This window comes from Carcharhinus amblyrhynchos, chromosome 12 (genome assembly GCF_965287045.1).
Source record: "Carcharhinus amblyrhynchos chromosome 12, sCarAmb.v2.hapA, whole genome shotgun sequence".
Lineage (NCBI taxonomy): Eukaryota > Metazoa > Chordata > Chondrichthyes > Carcharhiniformes > Carcharhinidae > Carcharhinus > Carcharhinus amblyrhynchos.
Window position 1 is genome coordinate 24,646,294 of NC_137335.1, and position 19,304 is coordinate 24,665,597.

Sequence of the window (19,304 nt, forward strand, 5' to 3'; positions counted from 1 at the left end):
TGCTAATACGGGACCTTTGTGTGCAACCACAGGGAGGGTATCCAAGATGTTTATTGCCATCACCAGTTCTTCTACTCTGGGTACCAATGGTGCGCTGTCTGGTACTGGCAGTCTGCTTAGGGCATTGGCATTTGCCATCCGAGGCCCTGGCTGGTGTTCCTGCTGATATTGGTATGTTGTCAGTAATAATCCCAGTCCAACACCGGCATCTCCACATCATGGCCAGTAATAATGCCCAGTGCTGGATCCTGGCTGATGCTATTGGTGGCACCGCTTTGTCCTCCTTAAATAGACCCAGCAATGGTTTGTGATCTGTGATGATCGTGAATTTCAGCCCAATTTAGGTACTGGTGGAATTTCTTTATTGATCTGGGCGTACTTTCATTCTGCTATTGCCAGCATCCTGGAGGCATAAGCTATTGGCCGTCCCTGTCCATTTTGCCATCTGTTTACTGGAACTGCGCGAACACTGTGTGGAGGTGCATCACAAGTGAGAACCATTTCTTTCCTGGGGTCATAATGGGCTAAAGCATTTGCTGAGGAGAGCTGTTGTTTGACTTTCTTGAAAGCCCGTTCTTGGTGGGCAAACCATTCCCAGGTTTGCCCCTTTTTTAGTAGCTGGTGTAGGGGTTCCAGAATGGAGGCCCTGTTTTGTATGAATTTCTCATAATACGTGCCCAGTCCTAAATACAGCCATAACTCCTGGATTGTGGTAGGAGCCAGGCCATCTTTTCTTGCCCGCACCCGATCCTCCAGAGGATGTTGGCCAGACTTATCAACTTTGTAATCCAGATAGGTTATGTGCGGTGCTAAAAAGACACATTTCTCCCTCTTTAAGTGCACACCTGTTATGAAAATCTTCTAAGGACTTCCTCCAGGTTCTGCTGGTGTTGTGTCCTTGTTTTCCCCGTAATGAGGACATCATCCAGGTAAATGGCGACCTGTGTTAACCCTTGTAGTATGTTCTCCATCATTGTTTGAAATATAGCACACGCCAATGATACCTTGAAGGATAATCTTGTATACTGAGAAAGCCCTTCACAGTGTTGATTGTGGAGTATTCTTGTGAATCTTTGTTCAGCTTTAGCTGTAGGTATGCGTGACTCATGTTTAGTTCAGAAAATAAGAGTCCTCCTGCCAGCTTTGCATATAGATCCTCAATCCAGGGAACTAGGTATTTATCAAATTGTGAGTAGTTATTTACCGTCTGTTTAAAATTTCCACAAAGACGAATCGAGATGTACGACTTCAGAATAGGTACAATGGGTTTCACCCATTCTGCAAACTGGACTGGTTTTATTATGCCTTCATACTCCAATCTTTTGATTTCTGTATCAATCTTTTCCCTTAATGCAAATGGTACTGGCCAGGCCTTGCGGAATTTTGGGACTGCCTCCAGATTGACATGTAATGTTGCTTTTGCTCTTTTAATTGTTCCTAGCCCTTCCTGAGAACCCGCTGGAAATTTGCAAAGGACTTCGCTCAGGCAACAATTTTCTAGCTGGAAAATGTTTATCAGTCTAGTTGGATCTCCATCAGCCAATTTTGTCCCAATAGGCTCAGTCCTGAACCCTTCACCTACCATGAAGAGTAGCCTACCCAGTTGTTTTCCATAAGCAACAAGCACATGTGTTGTGCCTAACACGCTTAGTGATTCCCCCATATAAGACCTCAATCTTGCCAAGGTTTCACTTAAGGATAAGGGTTGGAGTCCAGTGAGAATTTTATTGAACACTGTTTCCCCTACCACAGATACGCCTGTAGCTGTGTCAACCTCAATATTGGATGTCTGTTCAGTCTTATGGATAATTTAATAGGTTCTGATTTGATTATTGTAATGCAAAGTAGTTGTCCCTCGTTGGGGTTGGTGAGGCTTTCAGGGTATGCAATCTTCTATATCCTGGCCTACGTGTCCTTTGCCGAAAAGTTGGTTTTGAAACTTTGTTTTTCTTCTCTGATTCCAAATACTTGCAACAGTTGCAATATTTTGCCAGGCGGAACTCTGCAGGAACTGCTGTTTGTCTGTCTAATCCTAATTTGGCCTTGTTTAGGAGTGAGCCTGGGTTCCCTAGTATCTGAATCCTTCTTGAGGACAGCTATAGTTGCAATGGTGCAGGCGTCTACCTCCATTGGAATACCCTATAACTCATGTGCTCCATTTGCCACTTTTTCCAAGGACAAAGCCAGTTGTAATGCTTATTTACAGTCCAGTTCGGCCTCCGCCAACAGACATTTTTGTATTGATTCTGTACACCAGAAAGTCTCAGAGCATCTCATTTAATGTCAAACCAAATTCACAAGGCTCTGCTAATCATCTTAACCTTGTCAGGACATTACTGACTGACTTCCCCACCTCTCGGAATGCTGAGTAAAACGGGTGCCTTTGCAGGATCAGATGTGGCTTAGGGTCACAGTATTCTTTTACTAAGTCCATCAATTTTTGGAGGGTTTCTTTGTCCAGTGCCTTCAGAAAAGTTAAACTGCGCATAACAGCGAAGGCTGCCGGCCCACAAGAGGTCAGCAGAATGACGCGTTGCTTTTCATCTGGGACTACGTTGTTAGCTCTGAATAAATACTTTATCTGCTCTACATATTGAGTACAGTCTTCCTTGGTTGGAAGAATCCAATTTCCTGAATAGAGGATGTTTGCCAGGCAATGGTTGACCCTCAACATTGCTTGTTGATAGTAAGCAAGTTCCTTCAGGTCGTTCCTTTTTCCTTGTCACCGCTGCAATAAGTCCTCAGAAGCAGAAGTCTCTTCACCAAAATCCCTATATTTGCAAGTCTGAAACAGCGTACAGAGTGCTTTCAGTCAGCAGTCTTCAGTAGGAGTCCCAGAGGAACTGACACTCCTGGTTAAGTACAAAGCTTCCTGATTGGCTCATCAATTTGGTCATTAATCAGGAAGTTCATGTTCTAACAGGCCCATCTCAATTGCCTGATTAAAATCATTACAAGGTCCCCAACCTGCAAATCCTCAATCCCTTTGATAAAATAGCTCTTGATCTGGTGGGGGAAAAGGTGGGCAGAACTATAATCAAAAGCCAGGTTGGCATGCAACCAGAAAGTGAACATTCGCAAAACCTTCATTCATATATCTCAAGTAAGTGGCATGCTGCTCAGACACTTGTCCCTCCCTTGCATTCAACCTTGTGTACTTTGTTGCAGGAGACGATGCTGTTGCACCCAGACTGTCTGGCATTGCCACACCCCTTCTGCCCCCCATTGAGATACCCAATGACAGCTTGGAGCAAACCTCAGAGGAAGGCCCTGAGGAATTCTCCGAGGTTTGCACCAGTCAATCGACAGAGGCTTCCTCCACACTATCCACCAGCGCTGAGACCATCGCTACAGTGAGACACATCAGTGGTGAGGCTCCTGATGTGCATTACACGTGATGTGGAGATGCCAGCGTTGGACTGGGATAAACACAGTAAGAAGTCTCACAACACCAAGTTAAACTCCAACAGGTTTATTTGGTAGCAAATGCCACTAGCTTTTGGGGCTAAAAAATTAGTGGTGTTTGCTACCAAATAAACCTGTCGGACTTTAACCTGGTGCTGTGAGACTTCTTACTGTGTGTAACACAGCCATTGATGTACATTGGGTGGAGGGTGGGAACATCTAAGGCCTGACGCATGCAGAGGCAAAGAATCAGCTGGCGCCAAGCCAGGTGCAGGGCTGCTGGGATTAGATTTCCCTAAGCCGCTGGAGATGCAGCAACAGAGCCAGGGAATGCAGGAGGGGCTGTCGGCAAAACTGCAGAAGCTGCGATGCTGTTGGGAGGAATCCCACAGACTGCAGGTGCAGGAGATATTGTTGGCATTGTGTGGTACCCAGGCCAACAATGCAAGAGTAATATCTGCAGTGAAAAGTCTCGGGCAGGAAATGGTCATCATGGGTGACGAAGTCCAAGGTATGGTTGAGTCACAGCGGGTCATGGCTGTAGGCTTCAAGAGCATGACCCAATCGCAGTCGGCCATCGCTGAGGGTCTCCAGAGTCTGGCCCAGTCCCAGAGGGCACTTGCTGCGGGCATTGAGAGCTTGGTCCAGATTCAGAGGACCACCTGCAAGGGCTCACATAAGTCCAAGAAGTGAACATAGTTGGGCCCAGAGAACTGCCTGGGCCAGGTGATGCCGGGCTTCACTTCAGCTGCTCCACTGTCCCATAGAGTATCCCAGGGCCTATTGGCATCCTGAGGGAGGAGGAAAGGCTGAAGCCCATGCCGGGGCCTCCCACACAGGAGACTCATCACCCTAGTGTGACGTCAATGAGACCCATAGTGGGTGTTATAGCCAAGTGTTGTGAGATGGGGGATGGTTACAGACTCCAGCAGGTAGGGGTTGGAGGTGGTGGATCACAGGTCCACTAGTTGTAGACTACATGACAATGACGACCTCCCTCACTGCCCTTCCCTGATGGGTCCTTGCCACTGCATGTCCTCCATCCCCCAGCTCCTCCTCGGCTTCCTCCTTCTCCACATCCTCATGGGCCCCCTCTTCCTGACATCGGTGCATCTCATGGCAGCAGGATGCACATGATATGTCTGTGACACTAGAACATCGGCTGGAACCCTCTTGGTCCCAGCCCTCCAGGGGACAGCTACGAAGGGCTTTACAGGCCACAGGGCATGGAACGCAGCTGACTGCCTCCACCTCCAATACACGTCTTGAGAGCGTGCAAACAGAGTGGTAGCGCTCGTAAGATTAAGAAGTTGCATGGTCACCAAGAGGGCACAGGTAAAGGACTGAGCTAGTTAGGTTAGAAAAATAGGCACTGTTTAGAATCATGCAAACCTGTTATATTGCATTGTTAAGTATCACCACTTAATGTTACTGCACTATTAGTTTCATGAATAAATGTTACTGCACCCCAAAGCTGTGATCTATTTGTATGTAATTTGCTTTCTCCAGGACTGACCATACCCCAACCATACCCAGAGGAAGATGTCCTTCCGTGATCCTCATTTCCCAGCTCCTGTGCCAGACCCCTGACTGGCGTGGGACTCCAAATGCTATCCCAGCCGCAGGTGCCCTGTCATCCGTCTGTGTCACACAGTCTGACATTGCATTCCAGCACCTGCCAAACCCCGGGAATGTCCTCCCCAACCAGTTCCCACCTGCTCCCTGGAGCACTGAACTAGACGGTTGAGCCCCCGACTCTCACTCAGACGTGGGTCAGAGAACAGGAAGGAGTCAGACTTGTGTGGTACCAGGGCTGCATCATAGAGTACCACATACAGAGTCATCATCACCCTCCTACCTGGACCAGAAACTTGCTTTTATAACCAATCAAGGCTCATCACCCTGGTGTGATGTCAATGAGACCCATGGCGGGGGTTATAGCCAAGTGTTGTGAGATGGGGGATGGTTACAGACTCCAGCAGATAGGGGTTGGAGGTGGTGGATCACAGGTCCGCTAGTTGTAGAACTATGTGACAATGAGGGCCTCCCTCACCGCCCTTCCCTGCTGGGCCCTTGCCACTGCATGTCCTCCATCCCCCAGCTCCTCCTTGGCTTTCTCCTTTTCCACATCCTCATGGGCCCCCTCCTCCGTGAGGCTGTCCGCATGCTCACCCTCCCCCTCCTCCAGGAAGTTACCCAGCTACTGCACATGTTTGTGGAGCACACAGCAGACCATCACAATGAGGGAGATCCTCAGGGGGCTATACTGGAGTAACCCACCAGAGCAGTCCAGGCAACAGAACTGCATCTTCAGGAGCCTGATGCACCATTCTACAATGGAACAGGTAGCAGCACGGGCCTCATTATAATGGGACTCCACATTAGTCTCTGGCCTCTGCACTGGTGTCACCAGCTCAGCCCTGAGCAGACAGACCTTGCCTCCTGCGAGTCAGGCAACCTTGGCTGGTCTTTGTAGACACAGGAATGTCAGAGTGCCGCAGGATAAAGCTATCATGCACGCTTCCCGAGTGACATGCACATGCATGCAAGACATTCATCTTGTGGTCACACATGATGTGCACACTCAGGGAGTGGAACCCCTTCCTGATAATGAAGCGCAGTGCCTGACCTTTTGGGGATCACAGGGCAGCATGCATATAATCAATAGCCCCCTGTTCATTCTGCAAGCCAGCGATGGTGGCAAAGCCTGCAGCCCGGGCTGGCTTGCCCGAGTGAATAAAGCACCCATCACGTCGTGGACACATTTGTGGACCGAGGACTGGAAATCCCAGAGGTCCCTCCTGGTGGCCTGGAAGGACCTAATTGTGAAAAACATTAGGACCACTGTAACCTTCATCACCACCAGGAGTGGTGTCCCCCTGTCCTTTGAGGTGCCAGGTCCACGATGGGAGATGTGGGGGGTTGGGGAGGAGAAGGAAAGACAGTCTATGAGGTTATGCATCCTGGGACCCACTCCCTCCCAGCAACCTGTGTTCTCATGAATGTGGATGCTGGCAACCCAACACCATTTCTGGTGCCATCTCGACAGGTTGGCGACTGTCACTGCACTCTCCTGATAGGGGTATGGAATGCATACGGGGGTTCCCATTGGGAGTCCTTAAAGCACAGGCATGGCGGTACCTACCTGGATGTCTGGTGGAGTGATTCAATGAATGGCTTGCACTTCAGACAGACGGTGAAGCACCCTTGTGTCTAGCACAAGATGGGTTTCCATCATGGGCAGCACAGCAGAGTCCACGTTGAGTGAGGAGCTGCATTAACACCTGCCACGCTGGGTTTTTTTCTGTTGGTGGGGCCTGGGATGGGATGTCTGCAGACAGCCACTGGGCCTGTCCAGCCGACTGATGGCAGGGTAACCGTGGCGATGTCAGTGGGGTTGGGAGTTGACCTCATTTGCAACCTCTAGGGGTCATTTAGTAGACTGGGGAATATGCACAATATGAGCCCCAAGTCAATAGCAACCCCAGACTGCATGACCCCAGAGCGGTATATGCCTCCCCAAACCACTGCACCCATGCAAGCCCTCCCACTCCACTCCACACAGGGTGCCGCTCAATATTACTCACATCCTTGCTTCATCACTTCTACGCCTGAAAATCACCTATACAGAGCAGCTGTAATTCTCATCAAAGTGACATCTGACTGATGTGATGGTTCATGTAAGTGAGGGGGGAGGATTGCATGCTACACTCACTAATTACACTGAAATACATTCAAATGCATGCAAATTGTTGTCTCGCCCATTTTGGGCACAAAGCTGTTCACGCCTGGACAAAGTGGCTGGTAAAATCAGAACTGGCATGAAACCGGGCATGTTTCTACAATTCTGTTTCGCACTTAATCTTACCACCCTGCCTTGCCAAATGCTGGGTGGGACGAGGTCATAAGATCACCCTATTTCCTGAGGTGAGTGTACAGAAAAAAGAGATAATCTTACAATTATTGCTGGGCCATTTAAGAGGGAAATGTAGAAGAACTTTGCAAACGAAGTGTGATGGAAATCTGGAGTTATCTCTGCTCAAACCATTCTGGATGCTGGGCCAATTGAAGACTGAGATCATGAGATATTTGTTAGATTAGATATCATGGAGAAAAGATGGTTAAAGACCAGCTGTGATCGAATTAAATGACAGAACAAGTAAAATACTGAATGGCCTACTCCTGTTCCTATGTATTCACATATATAACATGTATAACAAACCTCTAAATAATTATTGAATTTGTTAAATTGTTGAGGCTTCACTTGATCAAATAGAAACATTGAGAAACACAGTAAAACACAGAAAGCTATTTGTAGTTTCATGATCAGTCCTTGTAGGTATAATAGTAGTGGATATTGACAGAGGGGAGTTAATTAATAAACAATTACCTTCCATTTGATAGGGAATTACAGTAAACCATCTACCAGCTTAGTCTAAAGGTTAACATTTTGCAACAGATAAGATGTTTCAGAACAATTGCACTGATGTGCAGTCAATGAATAATGGGTAATGAAATGTACTGTCATAACACAGTACAAAAAGATTTGACCTCCAGCAGATGAAAACAAATTTATCTACTTCAAAATAAGTTTACCATTATATTGCAAGGAGGATTCAACTGAGAAGGGCTGGGGATGGGGGTGGCGGGTGTTGGAGTGGCACATGGTGGTTTTGTGGTACTGTCATGGGACTAGTGATCAAGGTGATTTGCAGAGGAATGAGCAACATTCCTGGCGACAGGTTGTAAGAAAGCTTTTGCAGGTGGGGAGAGAATTACAGCATTTGTTCTCCCAATACTAACACTCAACCAGTGCCAATGCTCTTACCTTTCTGCCAGCCTAGATCAAAGTCACACATGCTGAGCTGGTACAGTTTGAAACCGGAACATGTGCAATTTCTCCAGTAAAAGAAGCCTTCCATCAGTCATTTTATAGTTACTCTGTAGGTCAGACAAAGCGCAAGACACGCACTATGGGGATGCATCAAGGTGAACAGTTAATTTCTGTTTGTACAATTGGAAAGGTTATGGATAAAAATGTTAATTAAATTGTTATGGCGGTTGACTCTTGTTGCAAGGTGATGTAATGAGCATCTCGATGGATATAATGACGTGTATAGTGGATCCATGGATTCCTGGTGGCCATTGCCTTTGACCTCATAATGGCAATATTATCTTCTCTGTTTTACACCAGGTCAGGTCTTCCAGAATCATTTTAAAAGTCTCTTCACTCAATCCTCCTCAGCACAACTGAATGAAATTCCAGTAGCAAGGCACCGCCTGATGACATAACAGGCTTTGATTCTCTGCATGACTCACCTCTTCAAACGGGGAATCCATTTTCACCAGCATTCTGCTCTCACTGTGTCTTCACCCAGCAGCATGTTTTGTTTCATCTCGGGGGGGGTTTCTGTGTCTGAAAGCCTGACAGTTCGTAACTTTGCACAGAACAAGAACAGCTGCCTCTCCCTTTGTGTTCAGGTATTAAACCTGGCACTTGAATTTCATTAGAATGTGACCTGCCCACCCCTCCCCTCATTCCATGGCTACTAGGTCACATTAGTTTATCAATGTGCAGAGCTAATAGGCACACGTTCCATTTTACCGTGAATTAGAGACAGTTTAAAACATTAGCATCTTACTCATAATAATGTACTGTGCATGATCACACAGCAGCATGTTGTTGGAATGGTAGCTCAGCTCTTGCAGTTTTGTATATTTCTTTCCAGCTGACAAGGAGTGCCCACAGATCCACTTGCCATGCACCATTAGACATCACACAATCCTGGCAAAGCGTTGTGTGTTCTCATCCTGCTTCGCCCAGCCGGCTGAAGCTATAAGCAATGCATTTGCTTCTATTGTCATTGATAGCCTCCCTCAACTCCAGATTAATGGATGACATACTGAGATATGCTGGTAATGTCATTTGCTCTCACCCGGAAAGACCCAGAAACATAAAAATTCAATGTTACTGTTACATTTATGGCCTCAGGCAGTGTCATCCTCACCATCCTTACCTGGTTCCAGATCAGGTTGAAGGAGGCGGCCACTTTCCACTTTATTGGTAAAACTGAGTTTCCTGAGGCATTGTCGAAGGCTCTTGAGAAAACCTGAGTGGGTAGGGCAGCCTGTGGAGGGTCCTTCTCCCCCTCTTGCTTTGCAGAGCTTTTCCTGACTGTAGCCTTCACTCATTTTGCTGGCCATGTTGCAGATCCAGAGGCACTACAACTACAGCCCCTCGTACCTCACGCAGAGTTGGACAACTAAATCCTGCTGCCTCTTTGAATTTATGCAGCAGCTCACCAATGGACCGCCAAAAACAATCTCACCAATGGACCGCCAAAAACAATACTTCCATTATCATTGCCTAAGGAGGCAGAATTCAAAAGTACCTCATCTACAAGTTGGTGACTGGTCTTACAAATAATGCTATGAGTGGATTCCTGATGTTGCTGAATGCATATGTTAGCTACTGGTGATTAACACAGGGATTCAGTCAACATGTACAGAACAAGTTAGGGAAATGAGCATCAAACCAGTTGGACTGGTTGTTTGATGTCATGGTAGGATCTCTTCTGATGTTTCTGATGCACTTACAGCATGCCCTGCACTGGTGCACATCACAGAATGGGGTGCCATGTGGACCATGTCAAAAATGGCTAGGAACACATTGACATCATTTTAGGCCTTTAGAGCATCTTTAGTACAGCACCATTGGCACTATAGAGCCCAATTTTGTGGTTTTCCTTCGTGAGAGGAAGTTGAAACTTTGAGTCCACTCCGATCTCTGTTTAACTTAATAAAGTGTGATCAAATATCTGTGTTTGGGATTAGAAAGATTCAAAAAGCTGTTGATGTTGATGGAGTAGCAGAAGATAAATGAAAATGACTAAACAATTGTTCTAAAACACTGACAATTTCTCTGAAAAAAAACTGAAACACAGAGTTTTCTGAATTTTCTGCGTAATGTTAGCAAGTGTGCACCATCTTTTTTTAGAGAATGATTTACTATCTCTAAACGTAAAGTTGGTCGTTCTGCCCAGGTTTGTTTGTTTGGTGATGCAAAGTCCTCAATCAGTAAATAAGACCCAGTTCCGTAGCAGGAGCTTTCAAGGTGGTTCAAATCAGGATTAAAATGCTTGCTTACACAGGGCTCCTTTGTCTCATTTTGCCATGTTTTGGTAAGTGAAGCTAATAACTGATTTGGATGGATTTGTGTCAAGCACATTATTATAAACAAAGCACACTAATGTAATGTTTATTTCTTTTACAGTAAAAAGTGATATACTGGCTGGTTATGTAAAAACAGAAGGAGCCTGGATTTATTCTGCACATGAATCAAGATACCCAGCAGTCAGTGTGGAAAAATGTGCAGCAAAATGTAATGAAGAAACCGAATTTCTTTGCAGGTAAATTAATCGCTTTAACAATAAGAAGTAGAAAATGCTGGAAATAAATAGCAGACTATTAACATACAAGCAAAGGTGTTAGCTGTGGTTCAGGTGCCTGTAAAGCAGGTTGTGCTGGGTGAACTCCATTGCTTGAACCTAGACTGAAAATCCAGTGCAGTGCTTAAGAGCTGCTACACTGTCAGAGGTATTTCTGATACGATATTAGGCCAAGGCCCCATCCTCTCTCTCTCTCTCTCTCTCTGGTGGGATAAAGGATTCCATGCCACTAAATTTGAAGAGAACAAGAGAATTCTTCCCAAGTGTCCTGATAAATTCCTTCAAAAACATGACTAAAAAGATGTGCAGGTTAAGCGGATTGGTGGATTTGTGGGATTTACAGGCAGGGGAGTAGGCCTGGATAAGGCATTCTGTCAAGGAGTCAGTGCAGACTCAATGGGCCAAGTGGCCTCCTTCTGCACTTCTGGGACTCTATGAACCTGTGATTCCAAAATGGATCATCTGGCCATTTTTGCTGTTCGTAGAAGCTAGTTCTGTGCAATTACACCTACACTACAAAAATATTTCATTGACCATAATGCACTTTGATATGTCCTGATGTCATGAAAGATACAACACAAATGGGGTCATTTGGAGTCAAAACGTCAGCTCATTTCTCACCTTACAGATGCTGCCAGACCTGCTGAGATTTTCCAGTATGATCTCAGATTCCAGCATCCACAGTAATTTGCTTTTATACAAATCTTTCTTTATAGGAAAAGACAGGTTCATGTTTAGACTGCAGACCCCTCGTTGGAACTGAGACAATGCAGAATAGTCCACTGTGCATTTCCCACATTTGCAGATTTTGACTTATGATATCTCCAATTTTTAAGTTCTACAGCACATTATATTTAGATTGGTCATTGGATCAGGTGGGTAAATATGGGTTGCAGCTTCAAAAAAAGGCTGATTGGAAAATTTAGTAACTGGTTCCAACTTGCAGAGATTTTATCACGGAACAAAAGATATAACAGCACTAAATTCCACAGGGCTATGAACATTGTTACTGCATCACATGAAAATGTGTTTTCTACCAGTTATAACAACACAGCAGAAAGCACATCGAAATATGGTATGGTTGAAAGTTGAGTCAAAGACTAAAATGACTTGCCAATATAATCTGATTAATGCTTACCTCAAGCAACTATGTAACATTACTTTGACTTCTAATGGAGGCACAAAGCTATTCATTTAAAACCAGTTACACCCACTTTAAAACAATGAAAATGCACTGTCAAATAGGTGCAAAGCAATCAATTGTTAGAGAAGCCTTTTAAAGTCTTCAAATATGTCTTGTGGAAAACAACACTTATTGTTAGTCTATTTAATTCTGAACTAACAAATATTCATTTTGTTTTGTGTATTTATGGTTAAAATGAATTTTTGATTCTGGCTACAAACAGTGTTAATGAAGGAAACTTAAGAAAGCAATTTTATCTGGTTAATGATGCTGTCATTGATTGGCTCAATCTCATCTATATCATTGGAAGCCAATATTGTGCCAGTCACCCATAATAAACTTATCTTCATTTTGAACTGAAAATCAGGGGAGATGTATAAAGGACTCTGACCCAATATTGTCCCCATTACAATACTAAGCAAAATGAAAATTACTCCTATTGTACTTTATCTAGTAATATTCCTCATTACATGTTTTATTTTTAGAGCTTTCCTCTTCTCTCAAAAGAATCAAGAGTGCATCACTACAGCCGATAATAGTCACACGAAGTTGGTGATAAGAAGGCCAAATGTTGTTCTTTATGAGAAACAAGGTAAGTGAAGGTTTCAATTAGTTTCCACTAAAGAGCAGGGACAATGATACAGACAATTCTTTTAGATGTTATATCACTTAAAAATGCAAAAAATACCAATACTAATTATGGTTTGTACTATCTAATTTGAAAAAAGGCCTCATTTGTCATAGATAAGCAAAGGACTCTGAACACTGTTGTGCATGTGGATAAATTGACACAGCAGCTTCAAAGTGAAAACATATCAACAGCCCAACATTAGCTGTGGTTCAGTGATGGAACTCTGAGTTGGAAGGTCATGGGTTCAAATCTGACTTCAGAATCTTGAGCATACAACATAGGTTGGCACTCTAGTGCTTTACTGAAGCAGTGCTGCACTGCTGGTGGTGCTGTTTTATAGTTGAGATGTTAAAACAAAGCCTCTCAGGTGGATGTAAAAGATCCAATGACATTTGCTGTGTAAACTGGTTGCCATGCTTCAACAAGATATTCCAAAGTGCTTTACAGCGAATATTTCTAATATAGTCGCTGTTTATAGAACATAGAACATTACAGTGCAGAACAGGCCCTTTGGCCCACGATGTTGTGCCGACCAATTAAAAAAGCAAAGACCCTCTAACCTAAACCAATCCCTTTCCATCCATAAACCTGTTTGTAGGAAACATTTCAGCTAATTCGAGCACCACAAGCTCCCACAAACAACAATGTGATAATGACCAAACCGTCTTGTTTTAGTGATTTTGGTTGAGGAATATATGTTGACCAGACATTGAGATCATTTTGCTGCTTGTCTTCAAAACTCATTGAAAACTGTATGAACAGATACAACGAAAAAACAGACACCAGCAAAAGATGAACATGTAATGAGGGACTAACAACTTACAAGGTAAAACATATTAGAGGCATTCTGAAACCACAGGCACTCTCAAATTACAAACTATAGACAGCCTTCAATGTATCAGATCTTTTTATAACTTGGAACAGGAGCCATGTGGGTGAGTGCAAGGGAGGAGTAGAATTTATGAAAGAAACGGCTCTTTTGGAATGGAGAACTCAATGTCCATCCCTCATAATACAGAGAAACCATTCTCTATCTGTGATCAAATGCATGCACAGCTTTGTCCCAGATATAGGAGGCTTCTCTGCTTCTATGGATGCTGGATAAAGAACTCCCAATTCAATAAAAATGGTTTCTTTCATCAAGCCTGCTGCAGCCTTGCATTGACCTCTGAACAGTGATGTCACTCTTCTGAATGAAGGAAAGGCTATGCAAAACAGTGAGAAAGGCCATCCTTTCCTGGCATCAGAACTGTAAGAAGTCTTACAACACCAGGTTAAAGTCCAACACGTTTATTTGGTAGCTAACGCCACTAGCTTTCGGAGTTCTTGCTGCTCCTTCGTCGGGTGACCTGGTGTTGAAAGATTTCTTATTGTGTTTACCCCAGTCCAACGCCAGCATCTCCACATCATCAGAGCTGTATCCAGCAGCTACTGGAATCTCCTCTCCTCTGTGATTATGCAGCCTAGTTCTTCCCCTCAGCTTCTGATGGTGAACCTGCTTCTTTGAGAAGCTTTTCCTTCATGCAGTTGAGATGGATGGTTGTCTCACTGGATTTCCGTTGCTCTCTAGCAATGAGCAAGATTGTGAATCCCAGACATCAGTCAGTCCTCCTGCAGACTCACTGTTTAATCGGAAAACTTAATTTGTCTCTTCTGTGTAATGTGCTCTGTTATGCTTTCCATCCTAATATCCATTCTCAAGATTTGTCTTTGGAAGCCTCACTACATGAGCACAAGCTGTCATCACACTTATTCCTTGTTTCGTTTTGCGACTACCTGAAAACCGTGAAGCAGAAACTTCAAAACATGGTTCATTACTGAAGTTTCACTCTGCTGAGTGAGAGGGATTTGAAATTAAAGGAGAATTTGGACTGTAAAACTGGATGCTGACTTAATAGAGGCAGATTCTTGGCATTGTTGCTGCTGATTAAATGCTGATCATACTCTCAGCAGAATCTTCAAGATCGCTTAGAACATTGTTACAGTACATATAACGAGCATTTTGAAAATAAATACACTTGCAAATAAAGAACAACTGGTGTCAGTTCTTAAGGTGGCCATAAGTTACAGGATTCATTTTAATGCAATGGGGCAGAGAGCCTTGGCTTAACATTTCATCTGAAAGACAGAACTTCTGACAGTGCAGCACTTTCCCAGAACTTCACTGGGAAAGTCAGCCTTGATCATATCCTGAAGTCACTGAAGTGGGGTGTGACCACCCCCACCTCCCCACCCCACCCCCCAAACCCCATATCCTTCTGACTCAGAAATGAGAATTGTTAATACAGAGATATTAGACTCATAGCGATATGAAAAACACTGACTTGGAAGAGCTAAATCAATAAGATTCTTATTGCTCCACTCAAGGAATGAAAATATGTAGTGATGTAGCCACCGCACTTTTAGAAGAAATGGAGGGCCCAATTCTCCCATCGCAACCTACAACTTTTTTGGCACGTTGGGCTGGGAGATACACATGTCGACCAGTTCATGTGTTCTCCAAGAGCTTTTACAACTCACGCGCATCTCCCATCGGAGAAAAATGGCACCGCCGGGAACATGCAGAAAACTGGCAGGCTGCTGACTTGCATGACTTTACATACTTCAGCATGCAATTATCAGGATCTACATGGCAATCTCTGTCTGCTTTTGCATCTCCCATCTCTTACTGAGCTCTGTGGGGCGATGGGAGGGATATCAGAGACACATTAGTCACAGCTGTGAGGTGCAATTAACAGTTTATTGTGTTCTTAACATTATTGATTAATAAACTAATACTGACCTTCACCCATGCCTCCTTAGTGAATTACAACTTTCTTACTTTGTGCAGTCTACTGCTTCTTCTAGGTGCTACCCCATGATGCACATCAAAGGTGGAGGTGTCCAGGTGTGATGCCAGCCCTGTTGCCTGTGATGCCCTTGGCAGACGTCCCCAGGTGGCCGGGACCTGGAGGGCCCCGGTTGACGTGCGGATGGCATTGTTTCAGTGCCACCCTGTACAGCTTGCTGGCCCTGAGATACCTCGGTGTGAGGAAAGGGGGAATCGGAAGGTCTGGAATCTCATGGTGGAAGACCCCAGCATGCCTTCAAGACCTTCCTCCTCCCTTGGGGTACCCAAAGGCCTCGGGGACACTCCATGGGATGCCAGGGTAGCTGGACTGAGCTTCAGAAGCTCCAGTGTCACCTGGATCTGCCAATTCTGGAGGCTTAGATGCATCTGCCCCATGATGTGTGATCCCTCAGCCCTGCCTTCTGAGACTTGAAGCCCCCCCCACTGCTGTAGCATTCTGTGAGCAAGCCAGGCTCTGGAGCCCCTCAGTAGTTGTCCTCTGAGCCTTCGTTAAGTTGTTGAGGCTCAAGCCATGACCAGCAGTGTCTCCCACATGCCACCGACACCCATGGCCATCAAACGCTGTGCCTCCTGGATGCCAGAAACAGACTCACCCTTGGCCCGTAGTGTCTCCAGGATGGCTTGGATCCTGTCACCCATGAGGACAGATCCCCTGAGCCAGACTTTCCACTGCAGTAGCCACCCTTTGCAGTGTAGGCCTGGATTTCATGCTGGGTCAGCACCATCTCCTGCAAGAGCACTCTGTTGGATTCCCCTAAACAGCCTTGCAGTTGCAGCATGGTTGCTGATAGCCCTTCCACAACTCCCCAGGTTCGCTGATGCATCTCCACTAGTCTTGGGAGGAACAAACCCAGAGGCCCAGCAGCTGGTTTGGGGACAGCTGAATCCTGGCTTCCAGCAGACCTCCGTGTGCCCGAGCCCTCGGATGAGCCCACCTCCACCAGATGTGTATCAGTGTCTGTGATGTGCTCACCATTTCATGACCCTCATGACTCAACATGACTCTGTGTGGTGCATGCCAGTGCTGCTCCATTGGTGCTGCCCTCAGAGGTTTCCTCTGTACCTCCCTCTGAGGTGTCGTCTAGGGGGTCGTGGGCAGTTTGCTCCAAAGCAGCAGGAGCAGCGGCAACATCCGAAGGGCCAGGTTCTCTTTTTCTCCAGAGCTGCAATAAGGGACACGCATTGGGGAAGGGAGGCTATGCAGCATTGCACTTACTTTGAGGAAGACCCAGGTTAAGGATGCGCTTCTGCTCACTTGCATGCTGTATGCCAACCTGGCTGGTGGTGACCAATTGGGAAAGCCCATTATCCCCTGTCAGCTCCATGGCACGTTCCTCCATGCTGGTCAGCTGCCTCAGGTCAGGCACACCACCACCAGTCTGTGTCATCTCCCTGGTGTTGGGGATGTTCTTTTCCTGTGGGATCATAAGGTGGATAGCAACTTTTTGTCTCGGGCGTTGTGCTGACAGTTTCGGGGAAAGAGTCACTACCGAAGGGTGCTTGTTGAGGGGTGAGGGGAAGGAGCTAGATTCTCTTCCTGGGGGAAGGGTAACTTGTTGCATGCCCTTCAGGTGTCTAAGCAGGGTTTGAGATCCATGCCAAGCACGTGTGGGGTTTCAAGTGGGATGTTCACTCACCCTTACTGCTCAAAGAAAGTCGTACATTTTTTTCCGATACTGCTGGCCAGAGCGCGGTCTCAGCCCCTAGCATTCACCATTTCTGCCACCTCCTCCCACAATGCCATAGTGGTTGGATCCCTTGGGTAAGGGCCCTGGCCAGGAAGATCCGGTCATGCCTCTTCTCCACAACATTTAGCAGATGCTACTGGTTGGCCTCTGTGAATTTGGGAGCAGGTTTGCGCGCAGACATCTTTGTGGTGTGACCGGCTGTGTGTCCATTCCTGCAGCTTATATACAGCTCTGGCTTATTAGGGGAGCATGATAAGACATCTCACAATACCTGTCCATGTGCACGATCTTCTTGGAGATCCTCTCCACTTGGAGCAGACAGTTTGCAGTGTCAATGGTAGCCATGATGTGGAGATGCCGGTGTTGGACTGGGGTAAGCACAATAAGAAGTCTCACAACACCAATGCAGGTGCATTGAGTGTGGCCAGTCGAGGGCCCATTGGCAATAAATACTTGTGAGAGATTTTGCAGGCTGCATTCCATTGAGTGTCATGCATCCCTCGGGGTGTTGATTGGCTGCCTTTCAATAAGCTGCTGTGTTGGGGGGGGGGGGGGCCCTCAAGAGAGGGAAAGCTTGCAAGTTGGGGTTGTACATGTCAGCACAATGCAAGTTTTCTGCAGGGCACCACCGAGGACTGTATGTTCAAGGCATGGAGGTCTGATCTAGATCCATGGGGGTATGGCGTGAGTGGGCAGCCAATGTCTATGTGTATGGGGGGAGCTTGGGGGGGGGGGGGGGGGGGGGGGGGCGCACTGTCAGTATGGGGCAGGAGGCCAACGATGTTTCTATAGGGGAGGGGGGGGGCAACACTGTTTGTATGTGGGGAGGGGGCAGCGCTGTCTATATGGGGGAGGGGAGTCAGCACTATGTGTATAAGAACATAAGAACATATGAAATAGGAGCAGGAGTAGGCCATCTAGCCCTTCGAGCCTGCCCCGCCATTCAATAAGATCATGGCTGTTCTGAAGTGGATCAATTCCACTTTCCCGCTTTCTCCCCATAACCCTTAATTCCCTTGTCTATCAGAAATCTATCTACCTGTGACTTAAATATATTCAACGAGGTAGCCTCCACCACTTCAATAGGCAGAGAATTCCAGAGACTCACCACCCTTTGAGTGAAGAAGTTCCCCCTCAACTCCGTTGTAAAGTGCCCCCCCCCCTTATTTTGAGACTGTGCCCTCTAGTTCTGTTTTCCTTTCTAAGCAGGAAGAATCTTTCTACCTCTATCCTATCTAGCCCCTTCATTATCTTATATGTCTCTATAAGATCCCCCCTCAGCCTTCTAAACTCTAACGAGTACAGTCCCAGACTTTTCAATCTCTCCTCATAAGCTAAACCCCTCATCTCCCGTATCAGCCTGGTGGACCTTCTCAGTACTCCCTCCAAGGCCAATATATCCTTTCGCAAATAAGGGGACCAAAACTGCACACAGTACTCCAGTTGTGGCCTCACCAGTGCCCTGTACAGTTGCAGCAAGACCTCCCTGCTTTTATATTCTATCCCCCTCGCAATAAAGGTCAACATTCTATTTGCCTTCTTGATCACCTGCTGCACCTGCAGACTGAGTTTTTTGCGATTCGTGCACAAGGACCCCCAGGTCCCTCTGCACCGTGGCATGCTGCAGCTTTTCACCCTTTAAATAATAATCCCTCCTACTATTATTTCTACCAAAGTGGATAACCTCACATTTGCTAACATTATACTCCATCTGCCAGGTCCTTGCCCACTCACTCAGCCTATCCAGATCTCTCTGCAGACTTTCCACGCCCTCCACGTAATTTGCTTTTCCATTCATCTTCGTGTCATCAGCAAATTTCGTTACCCTACACTCAGCCCCCTCCTCCAGATCGTCTATATAAATAGTAAACAGTTGAGGCCCCAGCACCGATCCCTGCGGCACGCCACTAGTCACCAACTGCCAACCAGAAAAGCACCCATTGATTTCAACTCTCTGCTTCCTGTTAGATAACCAATCCTCAATCCACGCTAACACTTTACCTTTACCCCCTATTCCACGTACCCTAACCTTCTGCAGCAACCTTTTGTGAAGCACCTTATCGGATGCCTTCTGGAAATCTAAAAACACCACATCCAC

At 46.0% G+C, this 19,304-nt stretch overlaps 1 protein-coding gene and 1 long non-coding RNA gene across 3 annotated transcripts in view; one reads left to right on the forward strand and one right to left on the reverse strand.

The window, feature by feature from the left end:
• LOC145350857 (uncharacterized) overlaps positions 1-19,304 on the reverse strand; it is a 150,302-nt gene that overhangs the window by 17,565 nt on the left and 113,433 nt on the right. The window contains exon 3 of one of the 2 annotated variants that reach the window (XR_013888251.1): positions 8,234-8,346. The exons of the other annotated variant lie outside the window; for it this stretch is intronic. This is a non-coding gene — a long non-coding RNA (uncharacterized LOC145350857). The remainder of the gene's footprint in view (positions 1-8,233; positions 8,347-19,304) is intronic. 2 annotated transcript variants of the gene reach the window in all.
• Positions 10,541-19,304, forward strand: part of plg (plasminogen) — a 126,765-nt gene continuing 118,001 nt past the window's right edge. Inside the window, exons 1-3 of the mRNA XM_080200230.1 lie at positions 10,541-10,586; positions 10,679-10,814; positions 12,522-12,628. Coding sequence (XP_080056356.1) covers positions 10,541-10,586; positions 10,679-10,814; positions 12,522-12,628 — 289 coding nt within the window. The remainder of the gene's footprint in view (positions 10,587-10,678; positions 10,815-12,521; positions 12,629-19,304) is intronic.